Source organism: Thermobia domestica, chromosome 7, assembly GCF_964235325.1.
Source record: "Thermobia domestica chromosome 7, izTheDome1.hap1.1, whole genome shotgun sequence".
Classification (NCBI taxonomy): domain Eukaryota; kingdom Metazoa; phylum Arthropoda; class Insecta; order Zygentoma; family Lepismatidae; genus Thermobia; species Thermobia domestica.
In genome coordinates, this window is record NC_137460.1 from 20534492 (window position 1) to 20557901 (window position 23410).

Genomic DNA, 23410 nt, shown 5'->3' on the forward strand with positions numbered 1-23410 from the left:
CCGTGTGAAAGGTTGTTTTCTCGAGTCGAGTTCCGAGCCGAGTTAGTGTTTTTGAGATCGAGTTTCGAGTCGAGTCGAGTTTGATACATGGCTCGCTCGTTTAGCAAGTTTTAGCTCGTTTTGAAATCATGGCCTGATTAAACTGAAAAGCGAAAGCCATGAGAAATGTAAGCCCTAATATGGAATACTTTTAGTGTTGCTCACCAGAGGGGACACTGCTTGCATCTCATCTCGTATTGATAACGAGACAGCCTCAAATGTCGTGAGCACCGTGACCTGCACGGTCGAATTTCTGAACCTAAACAGAAGCCCAACCCAGGTAGTGATGTCAACCGGCTCGGCTTGGTTCAATTGAGCCGATGGCCTGAGCCGGCTCGGTCGGGATGAGCCACCGACTAGGTTCGGTTCGATTCGGTTCGGTTTAGGTGAAACGTCGGCTTTCGCCAGTTCGGTTTCAGGAAATTCTCTTTTATCTTATTCATTGGAGACAAACGTTCTTACAAATTTAGACTGGACTGCAACTGAACACGAGTGTTTTATTGTTCAACAGCCCTGCAACTCTTCAAGTAAACAAGTTACCATCAAACGGAATCTGTAATCAGAGGTCCCTACAGAGGTTCATACTTCTTTACTGAATAGTTAAGCTCTTTCCCTGTTTATAGTAGGCAATAAAAAAGGAAAAAAACAATATTACTTTTCTGCGGCAGTTTGTCATTTATTTGAGCAAAGCTATGGTAGTCAAAATTTGCAGACACCCCTCAAATAACAGGAAGAATCCCACAGCTATTTACAAAAGCCATCGGAAAAACAAGTTCATTTCTCTGCTTTCACGAAATATTTACGTGTGTGACACTTTGCGTGCTGAAATTATTATTATTATTATTATTATTATTATTATTATTATTATTATTATTATTATTAAAAATAATGAATATCTACAATATATTATCATTATTCATACTTTATCTTATTTCTGACAGCAGTGTTACATACATAATTCTTCTTCAATCACAAGCCACTGTTGTGCTTATCCGATTCAAATCTCTCCTCCATATCGTTCTGCCTATTTACTCAGTAAAGTACTACTAGACTAATATTCATTCATAACAATTCTTTGATCCAATACTTGATCCAATTTGTTTTGTATATACCCACATTCATGTCCAATTCCATCTAAAGAAACTAGTGTAAAAACAATTTTGTTCCCGAGCGTTATAGTAGTGTATGATTGAATTTCGGATATATGAGGACCCATAAATATGCAAATTACATATAGGCCGTTAAAATTAGTGCAATATGAATTGGGCCGCGGAGAACTTTGCATTTGAATCAATTTTACACGAATCCCGAGAGAACACTTCGCGAATTAGTATAGATTGTAAGTTTTAAGTTACTCATATACAGACCACGACAATAGTCTAGGAGACAAAGTATATGTACTGTCGTATCGAAAAAGTATCGTAGACGTGGTGATCTCTTAGGAAGTGTATATGTACCTGGAAACGTATGACTTCATGCCCACCATCACCTATCCTTTGAAAATTAAGTGAACGAGAGATATATTTATTTATTTATTACTAAGCTACCAGATACAATCTCAGAGGCCATTTTACACTGGAGCACTCAACAAATCAACAATAATAACAACATTGGGAAAGGAAGTGGAAGGATGGCGGCCAGGGTCTGAATTTTAAGGTACCATCCCACCATTGATCTGGTGTAACTGAGGAAAACCCTGGAAAACCTCAGTCATTATACTGAACTCTGGATTCGAGAATGGGACCTCTCGATTGCGAAGCAAAAACGGTGTAATAATTATAAATCTTTGAGTTTTACGTCCCACGCTTATGCCAGCTAGGCTAAAGGAGACTGGGGTGTTGAGAAATGAATGAAATGGTGGAATGAAGAAAGTGGGGGGAAACGGGAGAGTCCCGAGGAAACGCATGCACACGGTGTTTGTCCACCACAGGGTTCACTTGGCGGGAGCAGAAATAGAACCCGGGACCCCATGCACCAGAGGTGAACGCTCTACCACTGAGCCACGGCGGCCCTTATAATAATAATAATAATAATAATAATAATAATAATAATAATAATATTAATAATAATAATAATAAGTTGTAGTAGTAGTAGTACTGTCATTGATAATAATTGTATTGTGTATGTAAGATACTTGAAGAGAGTACTTGAACTACACTCATAATTCGGCTCGTTTTGGCTCTACTCGACTCGAAACTCGAACCAAATTCGAGTCGAGTTGGAGGAAATTTTTCGAGCCGAGTTCAAAGATGTCTGTTTTGAGTCGAGTCGAGTTTCAAAGAAAACTCGCTCGAACTCGCTCGTGCCCATTCCTAGCCAGGAGGGAACTCTGCGCGAATATTAATACTGTAAAAGTCCATTTTCAAGATAATTCATATAGTATAATGTCTTACCGACTACACAAAGTGTCAAGGGTTACTGTTCTTGTAACTGGGGGAGTGGCCCCGCGTAGTGTAGTCGGTTACGGGCCCCGCGTTCGATTCCCAATTGGGGACACTCGGTATAAAAGGTGTAACAGCTTTTTTAGGCCAGCTATCTTGAGTGATGTCTTTCGGGTTTTTCTTATTCACACCAGGCAAAGGCCGGGATGGTACCTAACATAATAGTCCCAAGTAGCTTCTTTCCTTCCCTTTCCTCGGATAATGTGATCGTCGAGGGACGTCATCAGTCATATCTGTAACGGGTTAGAGCCCTTCTATTTCAAGTGTGCCCTCAGAAAATATGTGAAACATACTTCGGCTACCCCGCCATCCTATCTGACGGAGGAAACCCCTTTGCTTAGGGGAAAGAAGTGAACGGCCTTGCCTGCGTTGCCAATTTGTCATTCAGTCGTTTGGTCTTGACAAGTGAATATCGTAGGCTGCTTAGAATGGTTAACAACATAGTGTACAGCGAAGTCTGTGGAATAATTCATTGTGGCTACTTTTGTTCGCATCCAACTATTGAAGGATCTCGGCCATAGCAACTTGTTCATTCTCTTTTGAGGAAGGTACGGGAAGCAACACATCGACAGCGGCGCCAGCAGAGGCACACTTGAAATAGAAATGCTCTAAGATGACCATAGATGCCGATAGTCCAGAAGTCTAATCCCTAATTTTAATTCTCTTATATAGGGGATAACGCACTTATTAGGTATATCAAAATTATAATATTAACTCTAGGCTTATTTGTTGCTGGATTAGCATTCAACGATGTTGTCAATAATTTATGTTATTCTTTTCCGTTACAGTTCATCAAAATTATGTGGGAGCAGATGGAGATAAAGTCCCCTTCTTCCTGTCGGTAGTGCTAACAGATGCCAATAATCAGTGTGTTCCCCAATATAGAGCCATTCTATGGAAGAAGACGGTGAGTAGGATGTTCTGAATTTTATTACTTAATAATTCAAACTCCGAACTCCATTCTAAAATGATTCAAGGTTTGTGAAAGTTATAAGGCAGATAATAGGAGTCTCGCACGAGAAACGCTCCTCCTCCGTTATAAGGCAGAATTGGAGCCTCGCATGAAAAAGGCAAATAATAGAAGTCCCCCACAAGAAACGTTCCTCGTGCGTTATAAGGCAAATAATAGAAGTCCCGCACGAGAAACACTCCTCGTCCGTTATGAGGCAGAATTGGAGCCTCGCACGAGAAACTGTCCTCGTCCGTTATGAGGCAGAAGCACGAGAAACTTTCCTCATCCGTTGTAAGGCAGATAATAAGAGTATCGCATGAGAAACGCTCCTTGTCCGTTATAAGGCAGAATTGGAGCATCGCACGAGAAACGCTCCTCGTCCGTTATAAGGCAGATAATAGGAGTCTCGCACGAGAAACGCTCCGCGTCCATTATAAGGCAGAATTGGAGCCTTACACTAGAACATCTTCTCGTCTTTTATAATGCAGATAATAAGAGTTCCGCACGAGAAAAGCTCCTTGTCCATTATAAGGCAGAATTAAAGCCTTACACTAGAAACGCTTCTCGTCCGTTATGAGGCAGAATTGGAGTCTTACACTAGAAACGTTCATCGTCCGTTATAAGGCAGATAACAGAAATTTCGCACGAGAAACGCTCCTCGTTCATTATAAGGCAGAATTGTAGGTTTACTCTAGATATGCTCCTCGTCCGTTATAAGGTAGATAATAAGAGTCTTTCACAAGAAACGCTCCTTGTTCGTTATAAGGCAGAATGGGAGCTTCGCACGAGAAACGCTCATCGTCCGTTACAAGGCAGATAATAGGAGTCTCGCACGAGAAACGCTCCGCGTCCATTATAGGGCAGACTTTGAGCCTCGCACGAGAAACGCTCATTGTCCGTTATAAGGCATAATTGGAGCCTCGCATGAGAAATGCTCCTCGTCCGTTATGAGGCAGATTTGGAGCCTCGCACAAGAAACACTCCTCGTCTGTTATAAGGCAGAAGCACGAGAAACGCTCCTCATCCGTTAAGAGGCAGATAATAAGAGTCTCGCACGAGAAACGTTCCTCGTCCATTATAAGGCAGATAATAGAAGTCCCGTACGAGAAACGCTCCTCGTCCGTTATAAGACACATAACAAGAATTTCTCACGAGAAACGCTCATCGTCCGTTATAAGGCAGAATTCGAGCCTCGCATGAGAAACGTTCCTCGTCTGTTATAAGGCAGTATTGGAGCCTCGCACGAGAAACGCTCCTCGTCCGTTATGAGGCAGAATTGGAGCCTCGCATGAGAAACGTTCCTCGTCTGTTATAAGGCAGATAATAGGAGTCCCGCACGAGAAACGCTCCTTGTTCGTTATAAGGCAGAATTCGAGCCTCGCATGAGAAACGTTCCTCGTCTGTTATAAGGCAGATAATAGGAGTCCCGCACGAGAAACGCTCCTTGTTCGTTATAAGGCAGTATTGGAGCCTCGCACGAGAAACGCTCCTCGTCCGTTATGAGGCAGAATTGGAGCCTCGCATGAGAAACGTTCCTCGTCTGTTATAAGGCAGATAATAGGAGTCTCGCACGAGAAACGCTCCGCGTCCATTATAAGGCAGAATTGGAGCCTTACACTAGAACATCTTCTCGTCTTTTATAATGCAGATAATAAGAGTTCCGCACGAGAAAAGCTCCTTGTCCATTATAAGGCAGAATTAAAGCCTTACACTAGAAACGCTTCTCGTCCGTTATGAGGCAGAATTGGAGTCTTACACTAGAAACGTTCATCGTCCGTTATAAGGCAGATAACAGAAATTTCGCACGAGAAACGCTCCTCGTTCATTATAAGGCAGAATTGTAGGTTTACTCTAGATATGCTCCTCGTCCGTTATAAGGTAGATAATAAGAGTCTTTCACAAGAAACGCTCCTTGTTCGTTATAAGGCAGAATGGGAGCTTCGCACGAGAAACGCTCATCGTCCGTTACAAGGCAGATAATAGGAGTCTCGCACGAGAAACGCTCCGCGTCCATTATAGGGCAGACTTTGAGCCTCGCACGAGAAACGCTCATTGTCCGTTATAAGGCATAATTGGAGCCTCGCATGAGAAATGCTCCTCGTCCGTTATGAGGCAGATTTGGAGCCTCGCACAAGAAACACTCCTCGTCTGTTATAAGGCAGAAGCACGAGAAACGCTCCTCATCCGTTAAGAGGCAGATAATAAGAGTCTCGCACGAGAAACGTTCCTCGTCCATTATAAGGCAGATAATAGAAGTCCCGTACGAGAAACGCTCCTCGTCCGTTATAAGACACATAACAAGAATTTCTCACGAGAAACGCTCATCGTCCGTTATAAGGCAGAATTCGAGCCTCGCATGAGAAACGTTCCTCGTCTGTTATAGGGCAGATAATAGGAGTCCCGCACGAGAAACGCTCCTTGTTCGTTATAAGGCAGTATTGGAGCCTCGCACGAGAAACGCTCCTCGTCCGTTATGAGGCAGAATTGGAGCCTCGCATGAGAAACGTTCCTCGTCTCTTATAAGGCAGATAATAGGAGTCCCGCACGAGAAACACTCCGCGTCCATTATAGGGCAGACTTTGAGCCTCGCACGAGAAACGCTCATTGTCCGTTATGAGGCAGAATTGGAGCCTCGCACGAGAAACGTTCCTCGTCTGTTATAAGGCAGATAATAGGAGTCCCGCACGAGAAACGCTCCTTGTTCGTTATAAGGCAGTATTGGAGCCTCGCACGAGAAACGCTCCTCGTCCGTTATGAGGCAGAATTGGAGCCTCGCACGAGAAACTGTCCTCGTCCGTTATGAGGCAGAAGCACGAGAAACTTTCCTCATCCGTTGTAAGGCAGATAATAAGAGTATCGCATGAGAAACGCTCCTTGTCCGTTATAAGGCAGAATTGGAGCATCGCACGAGAAACGCTCCTCGTCCGTTATAAGGCAGATAATAGGAGTCTCGCACGAGAAACGCTCCGCGTCCATTATAAGGCAGAATTGGAGCCTTACACTAGAACATCTTCTCGTCTTTTATAATGCAGATAATAAGAGTTCCGCACGAGAAAAGCTCCTTGTCCATTATAAGGCAGAATTAAAGCCTTACACTAGAAACGCTTCTCGTCCGTTATGAGGCAGAATTGGAGTCTTACACTAGAAACGTTCATCGTCCGTTATAAGGCAGATAACAGAAATTTCGCACGAGAAACGCTCCTCGTTCATTATAAGGCAGAATTGTAGGTTTACTCTAGATATGCTCCTCGTCCGTTATAAGGTAGATAATAAGAGTCTTTCACAAGAAACGCTCCTTGTTCGTTATAAGGCAGAATGGGAGCTTCGCACGAGAAACGCTCATCGTCCGTTACAAGGCAGATAATAGGAGTCTCGCACGAGAAACGCTCCGCGTCCATTATAGGGCAGACTTTGAGCCTCGCACGAGAAACGCTCATTGTCCGTTATAAGGCATAATTGGAGCCTCGCATGAGAAATGCTCCTCGTCCGTTATGAGGCAGATTTGGAGCCTCGCACAAGAAACACTCCTCGTCTGTTATAAGGCAGAAGCACGAGAAACGCTCCTCATCCGTTAAGAGGCAGATAATAAGAGTCTCGCACGAGAAACGTTCCTAGTCCGTTATAAAACAGGCTTGGAGCCTCGCACGAGAAACACTCCTCGTCCTTTATAAGGCAGATAATAGAAGTCTCGCACGAGAAACGCTCCTCGTCCATTATAAGGCAGATAATAGAAGTCCCGTACGAGAAACGCTCCTCGTCCGTTATAAAACACATAACAAGAATTTCTCACGAGAAACGCTCCTTGTTCGTTATAAGGCAGAATTCGAGCCTCGCATGAGAAACGTTCCTCGTCTGTTATAAGGCAGATAATAGGAGTCCCGCACGAGAAACGCTCCTTGTTCGTTATAAGGCAGTATTGGAGCCTCGCACGAGAAACGCTCCTCGTCCGTTATGAGGCAGAATTGGAGCCTTACACTAGAAACGCTCATCGTCCGTTATAAGGCAGATAACAGAAATTTCACACGAGAAACGCTCCTCGTTCATTATAAGGCAGAATTGGAGGTTTACTCTAGAAATGCTCCTCGTCCGTTATAAGGCAGATAATAGGAGTCCCGCACAAGAAAGGCTCAGCGTCCGTTATAAGGCAGATAATAGGAGTCTCGCACGAGAAACGCTCCGCGTCCATTATAGGGCAGACTTTGAGCCTCGCACGAGAAACGCTCATTGTTCGTTATAAGGCATAATTGGAGCCTCGCATGAGAAACGCTCCTCGTCCGTTATGAGGCAGATTTGGAGCCTTGCACAAGAAACACTCCTCGTCCGTTATAAGGCAGATAATAGGAGTCTCGCACGAGAAACGCTCCTCGTCCGTTATAAGGCACATAACAAGAATTTCGCACGAGAAACGCTCCTCGTCCATGATAAGGCAGAATTGGAGCCTTACACTAGAAACACTCTTCGTCCGTTATAAGGCGGAATTGGAGCCTTACACGAGAAACGCTCACCGTCCGTTATAAGGCAGAATTCGAGCCTCGCATGAGAAACGTTCCTCGTCTGTTATAAGGCAGATATTAGGAGGCTCGCACGAGAAACTATCCTTGTCTTCCAGTTTCAAAAGAAAGAAAAAAAAACAGCATTTGCTGCTAATTAAAAGAATTGTCCCAAAGGTTATGTTTTAATTCACGTCCAACGTGTATGGCAAGCAGGCAATTGGATGATCCATGTTCGTGTTTGGAACTATGTACTTTAATCTGAAGACAATTGAAAGGATGGATAAATTCGTACAGTCCTGTTCAAAGAAAGGGATCCTCTTCATGTTCAAAGATATAAGAACTTATATAGATTTTACTAAATTTTATTTAAGAAAAAGAAAGGTATATGTTGCTTAAAAGAAGTTCATTAATACACAATTTAGCTGTCATATTTATTAAGTATCGAAACTATGAGCCTACGTTTTGTTTCCTGTTTGCATTCTGCACTTTTTTTGCCTATTATTAATAACATCGAGACATCTATCTTCTTCAAAGATTTCGCCTTCATAAGTCCATAGTATTATCTTGTATACAATACGATACGCAATATAAATAAAAATATCGTTTATTTAGAAGTAGATTTCAATCTTCTCCTACATTAGAATACATCCAGCTAATAAGAATTTCATTGTTTATTTACTTGTTACTGCCAAATTGCTCTCAACCGAGAAAAAAATAGAAGGTAATTTCGTGTTACATAAACTTTGCCTCTCATCTGCTAAATAGAGTCTGTTATTGAAGTTACAATTAGTGACCTAGGAGATGTTATATGGAGAGGAAGTGAAGAAGGTTAAATTATGGTATCATGGCTGCGGTGAGTTGGTTTTTTTTTTTTTTCTTCACTCACGGTCGGAGTTTATTGAATAATCATCATCCATGGACGCTCACTCTATGAGAACAGCTCTTGTTACCTCAATAACTACCGCGGCTACTTCTGTAGCAACAACCAGCTAGTGATACTAATTATGTTCACCAAGATTTCCCTTCGGAATGCGTCATATTTTCCCATTTGACGAACAATTTCCCTTATAATCCCCACTGTTAAAGTAATTATTATTGTAATATTTATTCTCTAATTTGATTCATGTATTTCTGCTGTTCTTGTTACTTTTATGGGATGAAAATAAATGTAAGAAAGTCAAAAGCCATGGTGATTGGAACGGAGCGGTCAGTGTCAAATATATGTGGAAGTAGAAAGGAAGAAAATATAGCAAATGTCTAGTTTTTGATACTTAGGTAGTATTTTTAGTAATGATACGAAGTGTGAAGGTGAAATAAAAGCCAGGATAGGAATGGCGAAAGAAGCCTTCAGAAAGAAGAAAGTCGGACCTTGAATAAAGAGTTGAGAAAAAGACTCATAAAATCCTTCGTGGGGGAGTATTGTACTGTATGGGTCAGAAACTTGGACATTACGCAAAAATGATGGAGAACGGCTGGAAGCTTTCGAAATATGGGTGTGGAGAAGAATGAAGAGAATTAGCCAGGTCGAACGGGAAACGAATGAGGGTGTATTAGAAATTATGAGGGAGAAAATAACAATTTTAGATATTATTAAGAAGAGGAAAACAAATCGGTTGGGACATTGGGTTGAGTTGATTTTGAGTTTAACGTCCCTTCCAGCAGCGAGGCTATATGAGACGGCACCAACTGATTATAGTGGAATCCGAACCTCATGAGCTTCCGCTGGGAACCGAACCCGGGTCTCGCACGCCAAAGGTGCGTACGCTAACCGCTTAGCCACGAAGAAGCTCTGTTGGGACGTTGGCTAAGAAGGGAGTGTATCATGAGGGAAATCCTAGAGGGTATGGTGACAAAGAAGAGAGAGAAGGGGCGAAAGAGACTACAAGTAATGGAGGATATCAAAACAGAAAAATCGCACGTGAAGTCAAAGAGGTTAGCAGAATACCATGGAGCATGGAAGCTTCTCAGCTGCGGCAAGTGACTTGCCAATAATGACAGAAATGAAATGATTTTTTTCAGTTTTACGTCCCACGCTTATCGGCTAGGCTAAAGAAGACGAGTGATGATGAGAAATGAATGCATCAGTGGAATGAATAAAGTGGTAGGAAACAGGAGAATCCAGAGAAAACCCAAGCACACAGCGTTCCAATAATGACAGAATACCTATGATGTTAATCATGCTACTTTTGGAGTTTAACATCATTATCTGGCTAATATTACGTTGGCGCGATATAAATGTCTGAGTGACGTGAGTCAAATTCAAAGGTCAATAAAGGAAAATAAAAGTATAATAACAGTTTAATCAAAGTATTCTATGATTGCAGCTACAGACTTTTGCCGTCAGCCGATTCCTTGACCTGAGAAATCTGGTGTATACGATGTCAAAAGAATCATCAAAGGTTGCATAGCGCTGTTACCAGAGAAACTCTTCCCTGCTAAGGGCTAGTCAAGATGATGGAATTTGATTTATTTTGAATTGAGCGTCTCTTTCAGCAGCGAGGCTATATGACATGTGGACCTATAGCTTAACGTGGGATCCGAACCAGATGAGCTCTCGCTGGGAAGCGAACCCGGGTCTCCCGTGCCAAAGGCGCGTACGCTAACCATTTAGACACGAGGGAGCTCTCAAAAATAAAATAAATAAATCAGTATTTCAATCGTCACTTTTTTAAGGGACGTTCGTTTACCAAGAATTCTTTTATACATTTACTCTTTGTCCGTAGTCCGTCCGGGAGACACAAATCTCAAGAACTACTTCATGGATTATGATCATCAATTTTGGCCAGGATGTACAGGAATTGAGCTCGTTGAAGGAGGTGATCTAACTAGTTGATCCGAAAATATTTGAAGTGAACAGTTTCCCATCTATTCCTATAGCAGTAAATATGAATAATATCCTTGCTTGATAGACTGCCCGCAGAACTGCTGAGAATAGCGTGCTAGTATAATGCCCAGAATGCAAAACTATTAATCTGTTTGTAGAATCCCACCCTAAAATGAATCTAAATGGCTTTCCACTCGATAAAATGTTTTCTATTTCCAAATATTCATTCATCTTGAAGTCATTATCATAGGTGTTCTGCCTGTATTGACAGGTCATTTGCCGCATCTGAGAACCCTCCATGCTCCACGGTCTCCCACTAACCTCTTGGTCTTCACTACGACTCTTCTGTTTTGATATCATCCATTAATTATAATCATCTTCGCCCCTTCCCTCTCTTTCCTGCCACTATACCATCTAGCACGTCCCTCATGATACAGTTCCTCCTTACCCAATGTTCCAACTAGTTTCTCTTCCTCTTCTTAATAATATCTAAAATTATTCTTTTCTTCCACACCACATTGAACAACTTCTCATTCGTTTTCCGCTTGACTTCCATTCTTCTCCACACCCACGTTTCGAAAGCTTCCAGTACTTTTTCATCATTTTTGCATAATTTACATGTTTCTGACCAATAAAGTATAATACTCCACACGAAGCATTTTATGAGTCTTTTTTTCAATCCTTTATTCTAGGTCCTACAAAATAGTATTGTCTTCCTTCTAAAGGCTTTTTTTTTTCGCAATTCCTATCCTTGCTTTTATTTCATGTTCACACTTAATATCATCAGTAATAATAATAATAACCAGGTATCCAAAACTAGTCCCCTGTTCTATTTCCTCCCTGAGCTCCTCCATGGTTAAGCGGTTAGCGGGAGACCCGGGTTCGATTCCCGGTGGGAGCTCAAGTTGTTCGGATTCCACGTTAATCGGTAGGTCTTGTATAGCATCGCTGCTGAAAAGGGACGATAAACTCAAAATCAATTCGCCTCATTATTTCCTCCCTTTCTACTTCTACATTTGACACCGCCGACACCTTCGTTTCAATCACCATGTCTTTTGTCTTTCTAACATTTGCTTTCATCCCATATTCTTCACAGGCCTTTCTCAAGTATAGTTTATTTTACAGGCCTTTCTCAAGTATAGTTTATTTTATTTGAGGTAATTTAAGCCGAGGCTTCATAAAAGTTGGGTTCTTAAGAAGCTTGATTTACCAAAAAGTAATCAAACTTCTTCGTTTAAGTTACACTATGATATTCTTACTCGTTTATCAAAAGATTTCTTGAAACCCCTATTTAAAAGTTTGCATCATAGCATTTGCATACACTGCAAGAAAAATGTTAATTTTCTTCTTACCTTACCTTTCGTTACACTTTTCAAAGTGATTCCAAGATGGTAACACTGTCGAGAGTTTGGCGGCCAATGGTGCAGGAAAGATGAGAAAGTGGTGGTTTGTTACTGCCTCCCAACTTATTAAGCATGCTGACTTTAGTCTACCATAATCAAATTACGGGAAGATAGTTGAAGCTTGTGTTTTTAAGATTCAAAGTGGAGATAAAGGGAAAATTCTGTATGCTGTCGTAGGCAACCTAGGAACTTGAAAACATCTCTCTATGTTTAGCCAAGAATTCCTATCAGCTAGTAATAATGAATGTTGCTCCGAAGTTCTAGAATACGTTTATGCAGCAGTTTCTCTGTAGTTATCAACTTTTCATCGATAAAACTTTCCACAACACAAACGTACGATTAAAAAACAAAAAAGACAAGTTGCGTTCAGACAACAGAAATCATATTTGAGACGATTAAGCGCAGTGGCGTATTTACGATTTTGTTTCGGGGAGGGCTTTGCTAATTTCCGGGGGGGGGAACTTTGCCTGAAAATGTGAAAATTCTGCAAGATATTTCATATATTTTACTATAGTAAGTAAAATTTCGGGGATGGTGCTTAAGCCCGGAAGCCTCCCCCCTAAATACGCCACTGATTAAGCGTAAAATAAAATTTAACACTATTAAAGGTAGATTATATATCCATTATTACAGTTTGCAGATGATGTGGTACTTGTTGCAAATCTGAAGAGAAAATCAAAAATATGTTAGAAAACTTGAGAAAGGGCTGTGAAGCATGGGCGCCGATCCTGGGGGGCCGAGCCCCCCCCCCCCAAAGCTCATGTGTGTCCCCTTATTGTATTTAAGAATATACAATATTTGGCATAATTTGAAAGCAATTTGTCTTATGCCTTCTGCATCTGATTGTGCTCCCCCAAATTTACAGAGAAATTGCCCTCCCCCCCCTCGCTGTGAAGCATATGGGATGAAAATAAATGTTAGAAAGACAAAAACCATGGTGATTGGAACGAAGGGATCGGTGTCAAATATGGAAACAGTTGGGAGAAAATAGAACAGGTGACTAGTTTTTGATTCCTGGGTATTATTATTGCAAATGATATGAAATGTGAACCTCAAAATAATGCAAGGATACGAATGGCGAAAGAAGTCTTTAGGAGGACGAAAATACTATTTTCTGGGACCTAGAATAAAGGATTAAGAAAAAGACTCGTAAAATGCTTCGTGTGGAGTATTATACTTTATGGATCAGAAACATGTACACGCATGTCCAAAATTATTGTCGCATATCTGTAACTCTCTTCTCGTAAGAATATAATCTGATAATGATTTTGCAGAGTGCTTTTAATACTGACACTAGGTGTATAATCGGGAAATGTTAATTTGTGGTAAATTTCATAGGAAAAGAATTATAAATAGGAAAATTAAAATGAGTAAAATAAACTGTCGATAAATAGACAATAAAATTTTATTTCCGTTTTATTATTCTTATTTACTGTTCTTTTGACATGAAATTTGGCACATACATGTCTTTGCCGATTATACACATAGTAACATTATAAGAAATACCGGGCGAATTCGTTATCAAATTATATTCCTACAACAACATATTTATAGAGATGAGACAATAATTTTGGACATGAGTGTACATTATGCAAAAATGATGAAAAACTACTGGAAGCTTTAGAAATGTGGGTGTGGAGAAGAATGGATAGAATTAACTGGGTCGAGCGGAAAACGAATGAGAAGTTGTTAAAAATGGCCGGGGAAAATGGAACCATTTTAAATATTATTAAGAAGAGAAAGAGAAACTGTTTGGGACATTGGCTAAGAAGGAACTGTATTATGAGGGACGTGCTAGAGGATATGGTGGCAGGAAAAAGAGGAAGAGAGTGAAGTAGACTACAATTAATAGACGATATCAAAACAGAAAAATTGTACGTGAAGACGAAGGGCTTAGTGGAAGACCGTGCAGCATGGAAGCTTCTCAGTTGCAGCAAGTAACCTGCCAACAATGACAGAATACCGATGATGATGATGATTATAACAGTTGAGTTTCACTTCATTGTGTAAGCCTAGTACTGGTGATTGTTATCGAATAAAAAATAAAAAGTGATGGACTGGTAGCATCTAAGAGTGAGGGGGAAAACTATTACTTTAATATTCCTCAGTTCTGTAGGTCTTCGTCCTGTGATCATGGTAGTTTCTTTCTTTCGTGGTGAAGTTTTGTTTTTGTCACAAGTAAAATAAAACTTTAAGCATACTAATAAAATAAATGTTCAAATGTTGCTAAGACACAAAAGTCGCACCGGAAGTAATTTGGTTCCGGAAAGACACTGATTTGCCGGTACGAAGTTCCGTTGTATCCTGTCCCGCTTTAAGCCCCTAACAACACAATTACGTAGCAGGCATATGCATATCATGTTCCCTCAGGTACATGGGAATGTGTCCAGTATGTGCCCTATGTATCTCTGAGGGAGAAATCACATGGATGGCAAGTGATAGTCACAGTCTATGTCTGCCTCTAGGCATATGCCTGACATGTACCTGGGGAACGTGCCTAACATGTTCTAAATATGTTCCCTATGCCGTAAGCGTCAATGAATCACAAAAGTACTCCCCAAAATATGTTAAATCGTCTATATGCGTAATGTGTTTACATTAAGGTGAATATAAAAAGCACTTTAAAAAAGTAATAAAAATGTACCCCAGAGTGAGCGCATACCGCCGACCTTTGGATTACTAGCCACGTGCTCTATCGACTTGGCCACGCAGACGATGAAGAGAACATTGCTTGTAGAAGAATAAATTATTGAGGTCTTTTGAATTTGGCTAATCAGAGTGCTCCTTTAACAGCGTATATTCTACGATAACCGTTTGGGATCAGATAAAATCTGCTCACATGTAATTTATAACAAAATGACGAGTGTCTATTTACTTTATTTTATGGTTCTTCCATATTCACTTTCAAATGATCGGCAACACTTGTTATCTAATAAAGTTGATGCGTTTGTTGCTTCTAGTACACAATCGCTTAGAAAAAGAAGCAACAAATGCATCAAATGTGGGAGATGCATTTAGGATACCTAAATGGCGCATGCCTAGCACATCTTCCGCTGTTAGGCTATCTGAAACATTATGCACCTAAAGGATGTATCTAGAACATGATAGATATATGTCCCAAGTGGCGACACAAAAATAAATTACTGTTAAAGTACGAAACTGAGCCAGGTATATAAATGCTATATTTGTGGTACATAGTTGAAAATACCAATTAGGTGTAACAAGTACCTAAAACTGTAGGTAGCTTAAGTACATGCTTAGTACATGAATATCATATGTGCCAAGTGTCGGGTACCTAAAAAGTAGCTGGGACACCTAAATGGCACATGCCTAGCACATCTTGTGCTGTTAGGGGCCTTTCTCTTGTAGCATAAGTTTCACACTAAACTAAACTGCCAATATTTGCCATGCGTTCTATTTCAACTTAACGTTCCATGATTATGCCCTTTAGACTGAGGGAATCGATGAATAAAGCAAGTGAATGATGATGGAAGAATTGGAGAAATGAGAAAGTGGGAGGAAACGGGAATACCCCGAGAAAAGCCACGGACACATGTTGTCCACCACCAGTGGCGTATTTAAGGAGCTATCAGGTTCAGGTCCTTCCCCCCCCCCCCCCACCGACATAAATTTATTAGTTTTTCGCATTCCACGTACACTCATATCCAAAATGATTGTCGCATATCTATAACTGTCTTCTTATAACAATATAATATGTTAATGATTTTGCAGGGTACTTTTAATATTGATACTATGTGTATAATCGGGAAATGTATATTTGTAGTACATTTCATAGGAAAAAGGATTATAAATACGAAAATTAGAATGAGTAAAACAAAATGTTGATAAATGGACAAGACAGTTTTATTTTCGTTCTATTGTTCTTCTTTACTGATCTTTTGACATGAAATTTTGCCACATACATGTTTTTGCCGATTATACACATACTAACATTATAAGAGATATCGGGCGAATTCGTTAGCAAATTATACTCCTACAACAACATATTTATAGACATGCGACAATAATTTTGGACATGAGTGTACAACAGTAACCCTTCTTACCATTTCTGAGAATTTCATTTACTTTCCATTTTCTTATGCTCTTTGTACAGAAATGCGTTCTGTTTTCTTTCTTTCGTTCATTCTACTCTTCTGTTTTTTTCTTAGTTGTTACCAAGGGCGGACCAAGGGCCGAGCAACCCCGGGGCGCCACACTCAGAGGGGCGCCAAAATGAGCCACAAAAAGATAATTTTATAACGTTTTCTATTGACCTTTTTGTTTATATTCTTGTAAAGTAGCGTCAATTATATATATATATATTCCGTTCCACCATGGAAAAAGAGAATTTCATAGTACTAAGTTGGCTGTATCGACAAATGGAGACAAGGCAGAAGAAAGAGGGGAGTTTGTATTGTTTATAGCGTGCTATGTTCTTTGTGAGCGTTCTCCAGCTAATGCATGTTATTGGATTTAATACATGTTACTCTTTTAAAGTGGTAGTGGAGGGGGAACACTATATACAACACTTACTTTTGATTTCTTAGAAGCGACACCACCGCCCCAAACTGTCGGCCTTTGTTGAAAGTGATGTCTAGATATTTCGCTATGTAAAGTTTTTGCCAAATCATTCATTTCGACAGTGTTTGTAAGATCGAATATACCACTCTGCAACAACACAGGAGGGGGTTAGAGGCTCCACTACGAAAAAAGGAAAATTCAGGGACTGCCTTTGAATCCTTCCTCCCGCCATGTGAAACACGTTCAACATATGTTAAATATTTTTATTAATATTTCATGTTATTAGAATAGATTGTTACATAGTCGGATATATGGTAGAATGACTTCTGATGTTATTAACAATTCACAGTATAATCATGTCACCATTAGTAGGCTAATAGTCAATAAATGCTGTTCGAAATTGTTTTTGTTTGTACATATCGGCGCATTAATAATAATAAAAAAAAAACAGTTTTTAAGTACTAAATATACCTGTATCATGTATTTGAGTATTCACTTTTCTTTGTGAAAAATTGATTTAAAATATTAAAATTACTGTAATAAAATGTAAACTATAGGCTAGGATTAGCGGAGGTGCCGAAAAGTCAGTTTGACCGGGTGAAAATTTTGCCTTGGTCCGCCCTTGGTTGTTACTTTCTTTCGTTTCTTCTATTACACTTTCGAACGTTGTTAGTTGTGATTCAAGTCGACCGTTGTCAGTAACACCAAAACTAAGAGGAGCTGATATGCGAAACTGGTGTTCTACACCAACTTGCACGGATATCAACATAACGGAACTTTAGTTATTATAGCAATGGAATATTTTCATCGTTTATTTATAAAGAATGTTTGATTTAAAGAAAATTAAGAGGGGGGGATAGGTAGCCTGGGAAATTAGGTAGGCCAAGAGGATGCGTCCTTTTTCTTCTATGAATAGAATAGAAGGTCCCCAAAAGGAAAAATAAATGCTTGTTCACGTGTTGCGCAGAGCCCCCCTCCCCGAAACAAAATCCTAAATACGCCACTGTTCATCACAATTTACGTGACCGAGGAACTCCATGTGTTTTCAATTTCCCATCATTTAGTTGGATAGTTTCAAAAAAAAAATATATGCAAGCCTCAGTGTACACATGACTAATGGATCTAAAGTATGAAATGAAATGAAATCTTTGAGTTTTACGTCCCACGGTTATGCCGGTTAGACTAAAGGAGACGGTGATGATGAGTAATGAATGAAATGAAGAAAGTGGGAGGAAACGAGAGAACGCCGAGAAAACCCACGCACACGGTGTTTGTCCACCATAAAGTTCACTTGGCGGGGGCTGGGATCCAACCCGGGACCCCAGCCACCAGAGGTGAACGCTCTACCATTGAGCCACCGCGGCCCCTTGGGTCTAAAATAATCGCAATTGCATTCCATTGGTCGTTTTTTTTTTTCTTGTTGTTACTGGTTTTATTCAACAAAAACAAGGGAAAGTGAATTGTTTGACAGTATTAATGTTGTTAATTTACCAAAGAAGCTCTTTCTTTCACTTTAAAAGCAAACAAGGCTAAAAAATTAATGGTGGTAGTTGTAACACTCGCTGGTAACAGCGAATGATTTATGTAAGTTTGAGTCTGCAGTGGTTTACGACCATTTCGATCGAACGTTTTAATCTCTTAGAAGAGAGTTAGGTAAAGAGGTCAGCAGGATTTTCAGTTCCATAAAGTTAGCTTTGGAAGAAGTCTTTTAAACATTCTAAGCTGTTAAGGGTTTAAATTGTCTTTATAAAGTTTTCAAAGGTAGAAATGGATTAAAACAATTAAGAAGTTCTCCGTTCGTTTTAGTCCAAGGTGTTAAATAACATGAATAATACACAGAAACTTATAAGTTTTCAGATAATACAGACAGTATTGAGGTTCATTAAAAAGAAGAAGAAAAAGAAACAGTTGTTCGTAGAAAGTGCTAGTGGACACGTGCGGGCACATTTCGTAACGATTTGCGTTAACGCAAAGCAAAATTTGTTATTTAGTTTGATATTCAGTAGAGTATCGAAAACTCGGCTTAATGTGGGCCGAAGGGTGGCCGAGTTTGTGAAAATGACGGGTTATCGGGAATGGGGTTAAAAATGAATAAATACGAGTGTTTCCTCAGAAAATATAGTACTGTACTTGTATACAGGCCCGTAGACAGCCCAAAAGTGCAGGGGGTCCCGGCCGAAGTTAGGGGGACCCGATCTAACTATATTATAGTTCATCACCATATTATAGTTCATTTGCAAGCCTACCGTGAAAATTTTAGCGGGACAGCGAAAATTTTGGGGGAACCCGCCGCCCTAGACCCCTCTGGATACGGGCCTGCTTGTATGTATTGGTTCCTTGAGAATACAACAGAGAATAAACTGCCCAAAGGAAACAAAGGAAAAGTACATACTTTATGAAGCCATAGAACCTTTACTATACAGGAATATGAAAAATTAATGAATACACACTGTGCAGTAATATTGTCGCATATGTATAAATATGTTTTTGTAGGAATATAATTTGATAACGAATTCGCCCGGTTTTTCTTATAATGTTGGTATGTGTATAATCGCCAAAGACACGTATGCGTCACATTTCATATCGAAAGAGCAGTAAGTAAAAACAATAGAACGAAAATAGAACTTTCTTGTCCATTTAGCAAAATTGTGTTTTACTTATTCTAATTTTCGTATTTATAATTCTTTTGCTATGAAATTTACCACAAATATACATTTCACGATTATACACATAGTATCAGTATTAAAAGTACCTTGCAAAATTATTAACATATTATATTGCTTTAATGCTTACCATGGAAGAGAAACCACTTTCGCACAGGTACGATATAACAAATGGAATTATTACTTTTTAAGCACCAGATACCAGACCAGGATATTCTTCTCTTCTCTCCAGCTAAAACTTGTCCAAGTATTGATGGACGCGCAGTGGCTCAGTGGTAAAGCGTTCACCTCTAGTGCTTGGGGTCCCTGGTTCGATCCCAGCTCGCGCTGTGTGGACTTTGTGGTGGACAAACTTCGTGCCCGTGGGTTTTCTCGGGGTTCTCCCGTTTCCTCCAACATCTTTCATTCCACCATTTCTCATCTTCACCGTCTCCTTTAGCCTAGCCGGCAAAACCGTGGGACGTAAAACTTAAAGATTTCATTTCATTTTATTTTTTGTCCAAGTATTTATTCCAGAAATCCAATTGCAAAGACTTGGCGCACGATAATTCTATTAATTGATCAAGAAGTTGTGGGCTTAGATCAGCTACTTTGATGGCCTCTTCAATGAAAGGGTTTAATATTCATCTTGAACCAGCACTTTCATCATAGTAGGGAATATATTACTGTTACTGTATCCACTATATACAAGAAATAGCTTCTACTATTATAGAAATAGACGAATATCGTGATACGTCCACAATAGGTGTATTAAAAATCCCACACAAGGCTTAGTATAAACCAGAAATTGTAAGGGGGTCGCTGGCAAGAAGATGTGATAAAATGGTGGTCGTGATAGAAATTAGATTGAGAAGCACTAATCTAGTGTATGTGACTGAAAGGATTACTAGAAAGTCAGTCTCTTCGGTTATTTTCTTCGCAAATAAATGAGGCATTTCTAGAATATAATTTATTTTTACTTCTTTTGAAAGTGCAGTATAATACTAGACCTAGAGCAGAAAAAAATTAAATTTATGGATACTATCACAAAAAAAAAAGACCACTTCTTGCAGAAAGAAAAATATATTCTGCATTCTTTCTTCTTTGCATTTTTTGAAAGTGATATTTTTCATTTGTCAGATGGTATTTTCCTCCTCCGCTCTTAAATAGATGATAACGCTACGGCTGCAGATGAAATATGTTAAGCCACTCTGTTATCCCTTTTCACAGATGTAAAACTAGTCCATGAGTTATATGGTTCCACTAAAAAATACATATACAATGCCATACGATATTTAAATATTCAAAAACAAATATGCAGCTATCTTGTTTTAACACTAGCATAACAATGGTTGCAATTTTTTTTCTCCGATTCTTCATATCAACCAATAAAAACGAGAGTGAAAGAAATACTGTAACATTTTGGAAGCATATACGGCTGTTTATGAAAATAGCAACACCAAGCTACACTCATGTGAATGAAATCAAATTAGGTCACAGATTCGATATACTGTATATGACTACAGAACAATGATGGCAGGGATCGAGATATTTCACCTGGTCATCTGAATTTTGTAATTCATATCAGATCCATCAACTCCACGGCATTATTTCAAAATTTTATATTGGATTAATAAGTTGACCACTTCAGCACAGAACTTCACGTACTCGATTTCATATTTCCTATTACTACTACCACTTCTATTTAACCGGCTGTTATTAGGACTCATTTGTTGTATTTATAGGAAGACCGCCAAAGAAGTTTGCTGTTTGCATATTGTAAATCAGTGTTGTAAATCAATGTTTAGATAGAAATAATAGGATTCTTCAAACTAATATTTAGAATAAGTTCATGATAGAAAAAGACTGGATTAGATTTGATAACATGATTCGTACGTGGGTCTAAATCCACGTTAGCACTGCTCTTCGGAGTGAAGTTTCAAAGTTCAGCGTCCAGGAATATGAATTCCTTGTAAATTCGGAATGAGTTGTGTTAAGATACTATGACAAGCTACACCGTTGCCAAATTTTGCAGGTACAATGTTGCCATCTCATCAAGATGCTTATTAACGGGGTAAGCTAATTTATTCCGTGGATACACCATAACTTGAATATTTCAAATGTAATTTCGTGTTTATATGTTTTCCAATACTGAAAAACTGTAGAATAGATTGAGTTGATTTGATTTTGAGTTTTTACGTCCCTTTCAGCAGCGAGGCTATATGGGACAGGACCTACTGATTAACGTGGAATCCGAACCCCATGAGCTCCCCCGGTTAGAAGAATAGCTTTGAACACAAACTATAGCTATAGAGAGATTATACAAAACACTGTTTGAGCACGGTAGCTTAGTGATAAAGCACTCATCTCTGGTGCAATGGTCCCTGGTTCTATCCTAGCCATGTGAGTTTACGGCGAACAATATCGTATTCATAATTCTTTCTTAGTGTTCTCTCATTTCCTTCCACATTCTAATTCCACCAATCCCTAGTTTGCTCCCACATTCTCATTCCACATTTTTTTACAATCATTTCTTTTCGTTAAGAGTCTTCATCCCGACAAAATTAAAATACCGCTAATTTTACATTAATTATGTGATTTCAAATAGATAAAAGATAATCGAAATGTGGAACAAGAGCGCCCTAGGCAATATTATTTTACATGAGAAACCGTTATCACGACTCACTTATCTGGTTTCGATTTCGAGCCATTTGGAAAATCGGCATTTATTTTCGCGTTTCTAAACAGCTGAAAACGGAAAGCCACTAGGTGACTTGTGATAACACTACCTCACGCAAAATAATATTGTCTAGGGCGCTCTTGTTCCATATTTCAATTATTTTTTTATCTATTTGAAGATATCACATAATTACTATAAAATTAGCGGTATTTTAATTTCGTCGGGATGAAGACTCTTAAGCATGCGTCTTCTTTAGCCTAAAGCACATAACTGTAGGACTTGAGACTACAGATTTCGCTTCATTTTTCTCCTACTGTTCGTAAAATTTAGATAAAAGCAGGGACGACCCTAGGCAATTTACTGCCCCGTGCAATGGCGTGATTTGCCGCCCTCCCCTTTCTTCAGAAAGAACAAATCTTAAAAGTCATGATTTTAAGTATGCCATCCCATCAGGAACAACGAAGGGGAAGGGGCGGTATTCCTTATTCTCCTTTTTTTAGAAATCAATATCAAACTTCAATCTCAACATGTCAGTTTGCAATTCCAGTGCAACTAGCTCTTTTATCTTTATTTCTTCATTATCTTTCTACATCTGTTAAAAAAATAATAAAAAAAGAACTTGTTTCCACTTTGAGTAATAAGGAACTTGTTTCTGACAAAGACAAGACTACTTTTCATATCAAAACTGTGATAACTAACTAAATGAAACAGGTGTTCGCTACTGTTCGAGAATTTTCTTGTATTTGACATCAAATCAAGCAATTCATGCTGAGATTTATTTGACCATTTGCTTTAGCACTATCCATGTATCCTTAAACTAATGCGACTTAAACATGATTTATGAATATAATATTTAAATAGGTCAGCCTAGTAAATTTAATTACCATCGTCATGAAGACTGTTTCGAGAAAGAAATATTTATTTTAAATTATATAGTTTCGACAGATTTTTCCGCCCCTCTAAACTTGCCGCTCCGTGCAAATGCACGAGTTGCACATATGGTAGTAGAGTCGGCCCTGGATAAAGGTATTGTACTGTATGTGTAAGGATTTTGGCAGCGGGAGAGCACAACCATATTCCGTCTTATATGCACCCTCTTCATCCTTGTATCATCTGTGCGTTCTTTACAATTACTTCGTATAATTTACATGCCAATACATTTTGAGTTTAGTGTCTCTTTTTCCCTATCCATAATTGAATGAGAACTTTCTTCTTTTTTTCTTTCCTTAATTCAAAAAGACGAAAAAGAAGAAAAAATACCGAGAGCTGAACACGTCTTAAGAAAATACATTTTCTAGAACCTCTACATCGATCCGACTTGACGGAGAAACCTGACATATCTAATTAAGAAAAATTCCTTTTATAATGCTAAAACTGCCTCTTCAACAACAAAGGTTTGTTGATTGGAAAATTAA

General features: G+C 39.3%; 1 protein-coding gene across 1 annotated transcript in view; it reads left to right on the forward strand.

Moving 5' to 3' along the window:
• Positions 1–23410, forward strand: part of LOC145689883 (GTPase-activating Rap/Ran-GAP domain-like protein 3) — a 641847-nt gene that overhangs the window by 388605 nt on the left and 229832 nt on the right. The window contains exon 5 of the mRNA XM_081764181.1: positions 3269–3387. Within this exon, the coding sequence (XP_081620307.1) occupies positions 3269–3387 (119 nt within the window). The remainder of the gene's footprint in view (positions 1–3268; positions 3388–23410) is intronic.